Source organism: Mobula hypostoma, chromosome 17 (genome assembly GCF_963921235.1).
Source record: "Mobula hypostoma chromosome 17, sMobHyp1.1, whole genome shotgun sequence".
Lineage (NCBI taxonomy): Eukaryota > Metazoa > Chordata > Chondrichthyes > Myliobatiformes > Myliobatidae > Mobula > Mobula hypostoma.
The window spans coordinates 23546958-23560488 of record NC_086113.1 but is presented as its reverse complement, the minus strand read 5'-3'; the positions used below and the strand labels follow the sequence as shown (position 1 = coordinate 23560488).

At 39.8% G+C, this 13531-nt stretch overlaps 1 protein-coding gene across 6 annotated transcripts in view; it reads left to right on the top strand.

Moving 5' to 3' along the window:
• LOC134357899 (cadherin-6-like) overlaps nt 1-13531 on the top strand; it is a 197442-nt gene that overhangs the window by 119107 nt on the left and 64804 nt on the right. For all 6 annotated transcript variants that reach the window (XM_063069659.1, XM_063069662.1, XM_063069660.1 and 3 more), the window contains 4 exons: nt 1913-2032; nt 8886-9053; nt 9836-10023; nt 10123-10376. In XM_063069659.1, the coding sequence (XP_062925729.1) occupies nt 1913-2032; nt 8886-9053; nt 9836-10023; nt 10123-10376 (730 nt within the window). The remainder of the gene's footprint in view (nt 1-1912; nt 2033-8885; nt 9054-9835; nt 10024-10122; nt 10377-13531) is intronic.

Genomic DNA, 13531 nt, shown 5'->3' with positions numbered 1-13531 from the left:
CAATACAAAATCCACAAACAATCAAACAACAAAATGCAAACTATGCCAGATGGAAAATAAGTCCAGGACCAGCCTATTGGCTCAGGGTGTCTGACCCTCCACAGGAGGAGCTGCAAAGTTCGATGGCCACTGGCAGGAGCAACCTCCCGTGCCGCCCAGTGTTGTATCTCAGTGGAATATGGCCGAAGTCCAACAGCAAAAAGTTCAATATCCGGTCTACAAACACGTTCCTCGATTGTAATATGACCCGGATTGCACCATCTGTTGTTAACCAGAACAGTAAGCACCCAACTCCTTTACGCTTACCGCTCTCAGTGCACTTCTGGTCAGCCCGAATGGTCTGGAAGCCATCCATGGAAAAGTTTTGATCGGGTATGTCCTCGTGCAGCCCCGTTCCAGTGAAACACATAACACTACACTCCCGGGAACAGGAGGCAAGTACTCACATGGACTTACTCGGTTTCTGGAAGGATCACCAGGATCCTGAAGAAATACTGGATTAATACCATCCACAAACCCATAAGGGAGTTCAAATCATAGCTTATGTGTGTCAGCAATGCGACTCAGGATGGCTGGCATTCACAGCTTTCCCTGTGAATGCAGAACAGTGTGTATTGGCCAGACGGGACGCATGGCGGAAACCTGCATCAGGGAGCACAGGAGGTGTATTAGTCTGGGATTACCTGAAGAGATTGGCGGTAGCAGAACATTGCATTCGCAATGGCCATAGGATTGACTTCGACGGAACAAAATTACTGTGCCACACCGATGGATTTTGGGACCACCTAGTGAAGGAAGCCATTGAAAGAAAACTAGAGGAAAAGAATTTTAACAAAGACAAAGATCTCGTTCTAAGTAAGAACTGGAATTCAATTGTAAGTAAGGAGGGACGGTGGAAATCTGATTAGATAAGGGCTATAATCGGGAGGGATGAGCTACGGGGGCATAAATACCACCGGACTAGACATGCCGAGGCATCATCCCTGATGAAGTTGGTAGAGTTTGTCATCAAAACGTCAGTTAAAATTGATACCTGTACCTGGCTGGAAGCCCAAGAAGAGTTTGTTCATAATTACCTATATTCTTTTATCCTTTTAATCTGTAAAATAACAAAAATCACTTATCAAAGGTACCAAAGTGGTAAAAAAAAGGTCACATTACCAGAAATGGTCAGATTAAAGAAAGGAAAAATATTGTCTTTAGTCAAGTGTACTAAATATATGCAGTATAGTACAATTAATGTACTATAGTACACTCAGTGTACTAAATATACAAGGAGACATAATTTTAAGGTGACTGGAAGAAAGTATAGTGAGCATGTTAGAGGGAGGTTCTTTACACAGAGAGTAGAATGGAATGCCCTGCCAGGGGTGTGCTAGAGGCAAATCCATTAGAAGCATTTAAGAAATTCTCAGATAGGCACATTAATAATAGAAAAATAGATGGATGGTTAGATTCATCTTGGAGTAGGTTAAAAGGTTGGCACAACATCGTGGGCCGAAGTGTCTGTACTGTGCTGTAATATTCTATGTTTTGTATGTCAGAGTCACCCATTACACCCACCTTCACTCATGTTTTCATTGAAGAAGTGCAGTGTGAGTTCAGCAGGCAGCTGGCCCTCTCATGTATATTTAATAACATTTAACAGAGATGAATCTCCTGCAGTCTCCTCGTCCACTTTCCCTAGATCTTTCCATTTCCATAATGCTTGATAAAGAAAGCTAACTTAAAATGTTTACAGTTTCCAACATTGTCCACACTATCCATTAAATTATACAAATGCTTATAATTATCAACAACACTCAGAAAGCAAGTATTTGAATGTAAATGCAGAGTTTAGATGAATACTTATGGAATTTATTGGAATAAGACTTGCTGAAATGTTTTGTGATTTGATTTGTTTTTTTTACAGGTACATCTGTAATTCAAGTCATAGCTACAGATGCTGATGACCCCACTTACGGATACAGTGCCAGGGTGGTCTACAGTATTTTACAAGGCCAGCCCTATTTTTCCGTTGAGTCAGACACAGGTCAGAGACTTTTCCTTCTTGAGTTATTTTCTTAATAATTTAGCTGAGGTCACAACATATGCAGGGCTTATAACTTCATTTCCATACAGCTAAGGAGAGAGTTTCCATTGATGTGAAAAAGATTTTTATTCCCTTAGGAGGAGGAAATTTTGCAGTTACGATGGAAATGATAGCTTCTGAAAAAAAAGGACAAGCTATTTTGATGATGAAAGAAGCTGTTAGGAATTTCAGCTGGATATATAAGCCCTGTGAATGTCAAATGCTTCTGCACAAATGGCCCTGCCTTCTTGGTGGATATATCACCTCTAATACCACCACCTACGCTACATATTTGAAAAGTTGGAGCTCACAAGGTGTGCATGATCTTTGTAACTAGCAATACCTTTCAAGTATTAAGAGTGATACATGGCTGAGAATATAATATATGTGAATCTCTGTAATACAAAGCTGCAATGCCCCTTTTCGCTGTTCTAATCTTTCATTAATTCCGTGGCTTGAACTGTTCCAATACTAATGGGATTTTATGCAAAAAAAAATTACATTGGATTAGTCTAAAATGGGCAGAGAAATGGTACATTTATAGAGCTATAATGTGATTGCTTGAGGTGATTTGGGTTGTATTTAGATGAGCTGCTTTACAGCTTCATACACCATTCGCTTCAGCAAGTGTTAGTCACAAAGAGATGTATTTTCCACAGTGCTGAAGACTGCATTTTCCATATAAGCACTAATAACAGTGCAAGGCTTTATTAATTGTTATATACCAAAAATTGAAACCTAAAATGATAACTCAGTACTAACACTATATAGATAACTGGGCTTAAGATTAAAGTACCCAATCCAATCAACTGCATTTGACCGTTAGTTTACAAGTATTTGAGACCAAGGTAGCCTGATTGTCTCCTTGTGCTTGTTCTAACATTCAGTAAGATTTACCTTTACACAAAACACCGGGGGAACTCAGCAGGCCAAGCAACATCTATGGAAAAGAGTAAACAGTTGATATTTCAGGCTGAGACCCTTCATCGGGACTGAAGAGCCGAGACCCTTCATCAGGACTGATTTGAGTGCTGATTTTGTGTGTGTTTTGTGTGTGCTGCTTGTGAAAACCCTGGTTTCCCTGGGCTACGTAAGTCTAGGGAATACACACTTTGATCCCATCAAATCCGTGACATTGGGACAGCTCTCCCAACCTGAACCGTGGTTTGTGTGGATGCTATGCTACCTTGTTATAACTCAGTGCCGGGAAATACCAGACAGCACACTGCATGTGATTAAAGGGATATATTTGTGAATTTTAACTTAACTAAAGGGTTAGTAAAGAAAAGAAAGAATAAAACAAAATGAGCCCATTATAATTAAACAGTCAAATTTTCACAAGTTGGAGCTCAACTCTTCCGAAAGTCATATTCGCCACTTCTCAGTAGACCTCTGCACCTTGCTCCATCGGATCACGGTCCCCCACCAGGTCGAATATTATGACCGGTTCTCTCCAGCATCTTCTCTCTTCATGTCCCGCCGAACAAAAACCCCAGTTCACACTGGTGTCAGACACACACAAAAAAAATCACCCCTTGATTGGATGGCTCCCATACCGAAGCATCTATCATCTCTCACCATAACCCAAACACTGCTTCTACAGAAAGACCATTACGTTAGCAATGAAACTTTTCTCAGGGTGATACACGTGGATTTCCAGCATCTGCAGATTTTCTTGTGTTTGAGATTTACCTCTATGTCACTTTCCACCACTCCTGATTCCATTAATAACCAGAAGTTATCTATCTCCCTTTTGGTTGTGCTCAGAGACCAAGCCTCCACAGACCATCTAGATAGAGAATCTCAAAATGTTGGAGCCATCTGAGTGAAGTAATTTCTCTTAATTTCTGTCCAGAATGACTTACTTTTTAATTTGAGACTATCAACCCAGGTTGAGACTCACCAGAAGGAGACAACTTCAAATCCATACTATTCCTGCTAAGCCTCTTCAAAGAGATGTATGCTTCAAAGAAATCAGCTTTCTTTCTTCTGAACTCTTGCAAATGTAGACCCAGTGTGTTTACTCTCCCCTCATACAACAAGTCTGCCATTCTAGGAAACAATCCAGTGAACCTTCTCTTTACCCTCTCTTTTTCAAGTAGATCCTTTCCTAGGTAGAGAAATCAGAGCTGTGCATAGTATTCCAAATAAGGTATCACCATGGTCCTCTAGAGAAAATGTGCGCACAAAGAGTAGCTGAGATTTGCAAACAGCTGCCAGAGGAGGTGGTAACAGCAGTTAAGGGGCAGCTGGACATGTATTTGATAAAAAAATACAAGGCACTGAGGACGTGGAATTAATGCAAGCAAATGGGATGGGAATCAGAGTCAGGTTTATTGTCACTGACATATCTCGTGAAATTTGTGCTTTCGTATTGAAAAGAGATCATGTCCCAGATGGTATTGCTGGGCATGATGATTAGCACAGAGACAGTGGGACGAAAGGCTTGTTTCTCTGCTGTACATTTCTATCACTCTATACAGTTAAATCAATACATCTCTACTCTTGTACTGATTTCCTCTTGCAATAAAGGCCAATATACTTTCCTAAATTGTTGCTATGTTTGCAGATTAACTTGATGATTCCTGTACAAAGGCACCCAGATCCTCTGAACACCAATACATTTAAGTCTCTGACAGTTTGAAAAACATATAATCTTTCTATTTGTTTCTTTCAAAGTAGATGACCTCATTTTCTTCACCATATACTCTACCTGCCATTACCTTACCCATCCTCTTAATCCATCTATATTGACCTCAAGCCCTGCTGCACTCTCCTCTCAGCCCACAATTATTTTATAGCTGTGGTATATTGGATAGCAAATTTGATTTGTGTTAAAATTCACCAGTATGCAAAATTAAAATGCAATTTCCTAACTTGATAAAATCAAAATATTTTCATGCTTTGTTTAAATGTATTCTATGTGAAGTGAAAACCATGCATCCATATGTTCATTTGATTTCATGAAGCATTATTAGCTATAAAGTTGATTTTAGTAACAACATTTTGCAACTTTGCAACACTTTAGGTTAATTTAAAATGCGTTGACACATAACATTTGTCATGCACTGTCGCAATAGCACAAGTTACATTTAAAATGCACCTTTAATGCAGTAAACCAAAGCAATCCACTTCAAGTCAAGTTGAATTTATTGTCGTGTGTACAAGGAAGATGAAGTACAGGTACAATGAAAAATTTAACTTACAGTAGTATTAAAGGCATATAGGTGCAGACAACACACAAAATATAAATACATACTTCCAGTATTAGTAATAACATACACAATAATTATATTAGACAGCGAAGAGAGAAAGAAAAAAGGGACGGTATCAGAGCCCAGTCCATAGTAGTGCATGAGATGATCTATAATTTTCCCTTGCTGAGGTAGGTTTAGAGTTCTGCAAATCTGTACAAGAACTCCACCATGGATGGTCCCACACCCAGCTGCAAGAGGAGGAGGTTTGGGCATAGGACTAGCAACCCTATCTCATAAAAACCCAGAGCTGCAGGAACGCCAACTGAAGCTCCAGAGGCCTCATCCGTGGGAGAGGAAGGATACACCAAGAAGATGGGCCGCACCCCTGGAAACAACATGAAAGAATGGCCCCACAGCTAAGGGCTCTGGTGAGCTACTGTCAGCAGCCTCTGCCCCAGTAGGAGTGATGGGCTTAAGAAGAAGAAGATCTGTACAAGAATCAGATGTGTGCAGGGGAGAAGCTGTTCCTGAAGCTGTTGGTATGGGACTTCAGGCTTTAGTAACTCATGCCTGAAGGTAGCAGCAAGAAGGGGGTATAACCTAGACAGTGGAGATCTTTGACGATAGATACAGCTGTCTTGTGGCAGTGCCCCCTGTGGATTCTGTTGGTGGTGGAGAGGGCTGCTGTTTGTCTGTGGTGGACTGGGCTGTGTTCACTACTCTCCGCAGCCTCTCGTGTTCCTGTACAATGAAATTGCCGTATCAGGCCATGATACAATCAACCAGGATACTGTAGAAGTTTGTGAGCGTGTTTGAAGACATGCCAAATCTCTTTGGGTTTCGAAGAAAGTAGAAGCAGTGGTTCATCTGCTTCATGATTGCATTTATCTGCTGGGCCCAGCACAGGTCATCTGAGACGCTAACGCCCAGGAACTTGTAGTTGTTTCTGTATCCATCTCTGATCCACCAATGAAAAGGAGCACATGTTCTCCTGACTTCCCCTTCAACAATGACCTCCTTGGATTTGTTGACATTAAGTACAAGGTTGTAACTGTGGCACCAATCGACCAGATAATCTATATAACTCCTGTGTTCTGATTCATCACCGCCCATGACTCAGCCAGCAACTATAGTGTCATAAACACAGGAGATTCCGCAGATGCTGGAAATGTTGAACAATACACACAAAGTGCTGGAAGAAATCAGCAGGTCAGGTGGCATTAATGGAGAGGAATGAGCAGCTGACGTTTCAGGACCCAGTATCACCTGCAATGTGCCAGTCACACAGGTTGCGTCACCTGCAAATTTATAATGGTATTATAGCCGCACAGTAGTGGGTGTCAAGAGAATAGAGCAGTGAGCTAAGCACACATCTTTTGTGTACACCTGTATTAATGATCAGAAAGGAGGAGATGTTGTCACTTTACACTAGCATCATTGAAGACTGACACCAAACCATGAAAATTGTATTAAAGAGGTGACCACATGATTCATCTGTCAAAAAGGTTTTAAGAAGCATCTTAAGGAAGGTGAGAAAACTTAAAAACAAAGCGAAGTTGGGAGGGAGTTTCAGAACTTGGCCAAATGAATTGAAGGTACTGATAATGCACTGCTTTGAACTGATGGTAGACAAGAGCCCAGAATTGGAGGAGCTCTAGTATCTCACCAGGGCCTTATACAACTAGAGTACCTGAAATAGGTACAGACATAGCGAGAAGCAACATTTTTCCCGAGAAGATGCCCAACCATCTGCATAAGTTGGTTATATAATTGTCTACCCAATATAAACTAGTCTAATCCACATTTGTTCATAAAGCAAAGCTATTTCTTGATGTTTGACCTGTACTGTTATGGTGCAACCCAATGTTTCAATCATGTAGCAAACCTGCCATGTAAATGCATGAAAAGGTGAGCACTGAAGGAGTCGTGCAATCATAAAACTGAGAACATATTAAAAATGACAGTTGCTCTTAGTCAAATTGCCTTATTAATGCAAGCAGGGATAGAGAAATCGAATCATCACTTCATTAAAAATGATGAGAAATATTCTAAACTCTGATAATTTTTCATATAAAAATACACCCATCTATAAGGCTTGTCAGAGTTTTTATATGATGCTTGTTATGCTGAAAGAAGTATTCCGAAGGGGGAAAAACAGAAGTCATCATTGTTAGAAATGAATAATTTTTCTATTTGTGTATGTCTTTAGGGTGATCATGAGCCAGTGGAAAACCGTCAAAGCAAGATGTTGTTTTAAATTCGAGCCTGTGACCTCTTTGCACAGAAAGATGCCACAATTCCTAGAATATTCCAGTCATCTCCATGGAGATTCTAAGTAATCTTTACAAGCCAAGTAGCCTTCCCTGTGAGGTAGATCTATTTGTTGAGGTAGCCAAATCAAAACTACTTCCTAAGGTCTTGTCAAATGGAAGGAAGAAGCCTAACTTACATACGGTCTCATGGTTCCTGTGCATCATCAGATAGATCAAGAGTTTCCTTGTAAACAGGTAGCCTTTGACACCGAGTCACATCTAAGGAGTGGAGCAGTGAGGAGGGAACAATTAAAAAAGATGAGAGGGGGTGGACAACTGTAGAAAAATAGAAATGTTTTGTAGGCAAAGGGGAAAGTATGAGAAGAAGGTTTGAAGAGTGCAGTTGAAAGATTGAGGGATGGAACAATTTATAATTGGTGAGGCCGAAGGAGACAAAATCAGCGAAAGATGCTATTCCATGTAGCCTCAAAATCCAGGAAGTGAGTGACCATTAATAACAATACCAGTAATGGCTATGTTCTATTAATTATAAATTCTTTAAAAATGTAGAACAGTCTCTTTGGCTAGTTTTGTTTCCCTCTTCCCCACCTAAAATCAATCACTATATCCTGAGCAAGATCAACTAGTATGCCTATTATTGTCAAACCTGACATCCCTCCATCCAGTTTCATACCAGGTTGATTTCATGGCTAGATCACGGGAGTATTTAAAGAGATTGGAGGGCAGGTGAGCATAGTGGTTAGCAGGATGCTTTACAGTACCAGCAACCCGGGTTCATTTCCTGCCGCTGCCTGTAAGGAGTTTGTACTTTCTTTCTGTGACCGCTTGGGTTTCCTCCAAGTTCTCCAGTTTTCTCGAACTGTCCAAAGATGTACCGGTTAGTAAGTTTATTGGTCATTGTAAATTGTCCCGTGTTTAGGCTAAATCAGGGGACTGCTGGGCAGCACGGCTCGAAGGGCCAGAAGTGCTTATTCCACATTGTATGCAAACAAATAAATAAATTGATAGTTAGATAGATAGATAAATAAATAAATTTATTTTTGAAAACTCAAGGAAACGGCTCAGGGGACCAAGTGGCCTACGCCTGATCCTCTTTTCTTATGCTCTTATACTATCATGTGTATTTACCAACTAAACTTCTGACATTTAATTTCTTCCTAGCGATGTCTTTTCCTGCTGTGGGTAATTAAGAATTCTTAGCAGTTTTAAAGGCAAAGTGAGATTCTGACAGACTTCATTGATCGACCGAGCTGGGAATTGACCGTGAATATGGTGCATGCTTGCTGCTCTACTAATACCCTGATGCTCAGACTGATTTGTTTTTGTCTTTATGGATTTATCTAGGTATTATTCGAACAGCTTTACCAAACATGGACAGAGAGGCAAAGGAACAGTATCAAGTGATCATCCAGGCAAAGGATATGGGAGGCCAGATGGGGGGATTATCAGGGACAACATCTGTGAACATCACACTCACTGATGTAAATGACAATCCTCCAAGATTTCCACAAAGTAAGCAAAATTTAATGCTATATATATATGTACCTATCACATTTATGATCTGATTTGGTATTTTCAAGAGTTCACAATATGAAATAAAATAATATGTGGATATCATGTTCTCGATTAGTAGCCAGTTATGCTAACTTGAACAAAGGTAATTGCCCTTTTCAGTGCTATTTCTTTCTACAAGTGATTGACTCTTCCAATTATTTGTGTTTCACACTATAAATAACAAATAAATGGAAGACAGAAAAATAACCAAATAACTGGAATTAATTGACATCATAAAATGAAGTACATAATTTTATAATTGCATCTCTGCTCAGACCTACTTTTTTACTGAGATCTGTAAGCAGAGTCAGACAAAATAATCAAAAACCTTTCTAGGAAGAGCAATGATGCGTAAATGTGACAGTGATGTCAACCAGAGGATAATTTAGCCTCTTCAGATAAAGTTCAGCTTGAGCTTGGCACGAACCAGACTTGGTCTGCACATCCTTTCCTTCAGATCTGCTGGAGTAAGAAAATCTTTGTTCCAAGACATATTTTCTTATTGGGTTAGAGAAGTTGACCATCTGAAGAGTTTTTAGATTCTTAGTTAAAAGGGTCAGTTGTTTTCTACTGTCAAACTTCCATTGTATTCTCAAGTTGCTTTTATATTTGATTAGATTGTTTTTTTTCTCTATTAAATTAGTTATTTCATGTCAAGCCCTTGCTGATAAAAGGAGTTCTGAAGTCTTATTACACACGAATAGTCCGACACCAGCTGAGGACTTCTCTTATCTCTACAGGTGTATACCAAATGAGTGTGCAAGAGTCTTCCCAAGAAGGTGCTGCTGTTGGCAGAATCAAAGCATTTGATGCAGATATTGGGGAGAATGCGGAGGTTAATTATCGCATCATTGATGGTGACGGGATGAACATGTTTGACATCATCACAGATGAGGCTTCACAAGAGGGGGTCATTCTTGTGCGAAAGGTGGATATGAGTTCAGTGGCTTAACCTCATGCAGTGTTTCTCCATTTATTTTATTTATTTTCCATCCCGTTAATCAAGGCTTTGTTCCTCTCAATTCAGATGTTGGACTATGAGAGCAAGAAAAGCTACACCTTGAAAGTAGAAGCACAGAACAGTCACCTTGATGCTCGATTTCTCTACCTGGGTGCATACAAAGACACGGCCACAGTAAGAATTACAGTTGAGGATGTGAATGAGCCACCAGTGTTCAGCAGATCCTTTTACATGCTGGAGGTGTATGAAGACGTTGAAGTGGGGACTATCATTGGCACAGTAAATGCCCAGGATCCTGACGCGTCTCGTAACCTCATCAGGTGAGCTTTACTGCCTTGGCAGAGTGTAATAAGTCTTCGAGGTAGCGTATTATCACACCTACCAACACTTGTGTCTAATTTGTTAGCACAGAGATTACTTAAAATCCCTGTCTTATTCTGATTCTTTATCCAGAAAGTTATCAAGTATAACTTATGGTCATAGCCTCTTTATTGTGATTAGCAGTTATATCTCTTGATTCCAACTGTTAAACCACATAAATGCATGTGCAAAACAGATTCTAAAACATATCCTCTAACGCTCATAGCTTTAATATATTATGGCTCCATGCATATTATACTGTTTCATATAGATCATTCTGTTGAACGTAATGTTGCGGTTTGTGCTGGACCCAACCTACCATCCCATTTGCTGCCTGTTGTCTTTTGGCTGTCTGTAAAAATGTGAACAAGCTAAGAGGCTTCTCCAAAGTGAAGCAGGCTGTGAGTTGTTCTTGTCGCTCTACTGTCAAAGTCTTTTCAACTGTCTTTACAGGGTATTTTTTTAAACTGTTTTTATCAGGGTAATTTTAAAAACTATTTAAATAGATTTATATGATAACATCAAAAATACCTAAACTATTTTTTAAATTAATTAATTAGAACAGAGTTGCCTTCCAAACACCAACTAGTCTTTGCAGAAAGTTGGTGGGCTAGAATGGTCCAGCCTCACTCACCTGTCCATTAGTGTTGAGTCCACTCACTGAGAGGTCAACAGGTATTTAGCCTCTGGCTCACCTTAGGCTTTTGCTTTTGGCCAAGCAAGCACCGAAGATCAAAGCAAGCCAAGCCTTGAATGGCTGAGAGCCTGCAATTTGCTACAGAGCTGTTGGCAGTCTGTCAGCTTGATCTGGCACAATGAATCAAAACTTGGGAACTCGGTTAAAATGCACAGCCACTATGATACTGCGTGTTTAGCACTAATGATGGGGGACTGATTTTTCTTCAACTAGGCACTGTCTGTGTGTCGTGAAAACCAAACAGTTTTTCTGTGGTGCACAGATGTGAGATCGGGAAAGACCAGTGTTAGGGACCATGCTGCTGTGATGCTATAATCTGGTGTGGAAATGTAGATCCAGGATAGTGTTTGGCTGGTACTGTGTATTGTACATGCAATTACACAACTTCCACTGAGCCATGTCAGTTAAACCTGTCACTCATGGAGCTTTGTACATCTTCAGAGCATGTCATCTAACATAAAAATATAAATGCCTAACCCAATAAAGGTTAAAATAAGGTAAAAGGCATTAAAATAAATTATATTAGCACATATTTTCTACACAAGTAACAAGACTCTTGGAGTAACTGGAATTTGTAGGTCTTTAGGTTGTGAAATTACATAAATTCAGATTTCCAAGCCAAACTAAAGCTGGATCACCTGAAATCTGAGTTGGATCAGTAGGAACAGTGCCAAATTAAATCCTGCATTTTAAGATAGTTTCCACATCATCAGTTTTTTTTTTAGTCCCACGTTATTAAAATCCTTCTGAAAACATTATGCTATAATTGCTCAGCAATCTGAATAACTTGATGTCTGTATTCCGTGGTTCACTAATCTGCTTAAATCAACATTTCACAGCGTAGCCTGGCACATCAAATCTAGACCTACTTTATGAGCAGAAGTGCTGATGCAACCAGGAACATAAGAACATAAGATCAGCATTCCCAATGGATGGTGCAATTAGTAAAGTTAATCAGTGATTATCATCAGTTTAACTGGCAGGTCAAGTTTTGTGTGAATGCTGGAAAGTCGTTTTATATGTAATAGACTTGCAAGAATTAGAAAAGACTTCAAACTTTTAGATTCATTGAATGAATGCACACGCACACACACACACACACACACACACACACACACACACACACACAATCAAATGCAAGTTCCATTTCCACTTCCTTGTTGTTTTTCCCATTCTGGTTTCCCATTGCATTTAGATATCCTCTCCTTATTTAAGAAAGGATGAGCTGACGTTGAAGAGGGTACAGAGAAGATTCACTAGAATGATTCCGGAAATGAGAGGGTTAACATATGAGGAACGTTTGTCCACTTTTGGACTGTATTCCTTGGAGTTTAGAAGAATGAGGGGAGAACTCATAGAAACATTTCGAATGTTGAAAGGCATGGACAGAGTGGCTGTGGCAAAGTTGTTTCCCATGATGGGGGAGTCTAGTACGAGAGGGCATGACTTAGGGATTGAAGGGCACCCATTCAGAACAGAGATGCGAAGAAATTTTTTTAGCCAGTGAGTGGTGAATCTATGGAACTTGTTGCCACGGGCAGCAGTGGAGGTCATGTCATTGGGTGTATTTAAGGCAGAGATTGATAGGTATCTGAGTAGCCAGGGCATCAAAGGTTATGGTGAGAAGAGGGAGGAATGGGACTAAATGGGAGAATGGATCAGCTCATGATAAAATGGTGGAGCAGACTCGATGGGCTGAATGGCCGACTTCTGCTCCTTTGTCTTATGGTCTTTAGAAATTTTTCTTCCAGACTCTCTGTGTGGAAGGTTTTAGTTAGAGAGAACTCTTGTTAAGATTGATGACACTGTAAAAGACAATGAGAATGAGAAAGATAGTTAAAGCTGACTGAAAGTTATGCCCTGTATATTTTCCTCCTTTATCCTATATATTTCCAATTTGTTTCCTGAATTATGCTATATATTTCCATTTCTGTTTTTAATCCTAGCTTTGCTTAAAATTTTATAAATTGTTTCTTGGTTGGAAAATGCCTTGGTCACATGCCTAAATAATGATTGGGACAAAACTGAAATGAAATCCATTTTATAGAGAAGCACCTAACCCACAAACGATGCATTTCCCTTCATAAACATGCCAAGTATGAGAGTCAGGCCACAAATAATTCTAATTGTTGATCTTCAACATGCCCACAGCATTGAATATCCAGATGTAATATCTTTTCAAAATGCAGCCTCATGCCTTCCAGTTAATGTCAGACTATAAGGTGTCCCAGTTCAATAATGGAATTCAAAAATGCAGGTTACTCCTATTGATCCCCACCAGTTCACAGGAGAAAAGTGCAGGAACCCCAGAAAAAGAAGTAATTCCTCAATTAGGTGAAATGGTACTTGTGCTGGAAGAAAATCAATAGAGCGTTGGAAAACAGAATTCCCCTTATGAACCTGACTGAACTCTGTGAA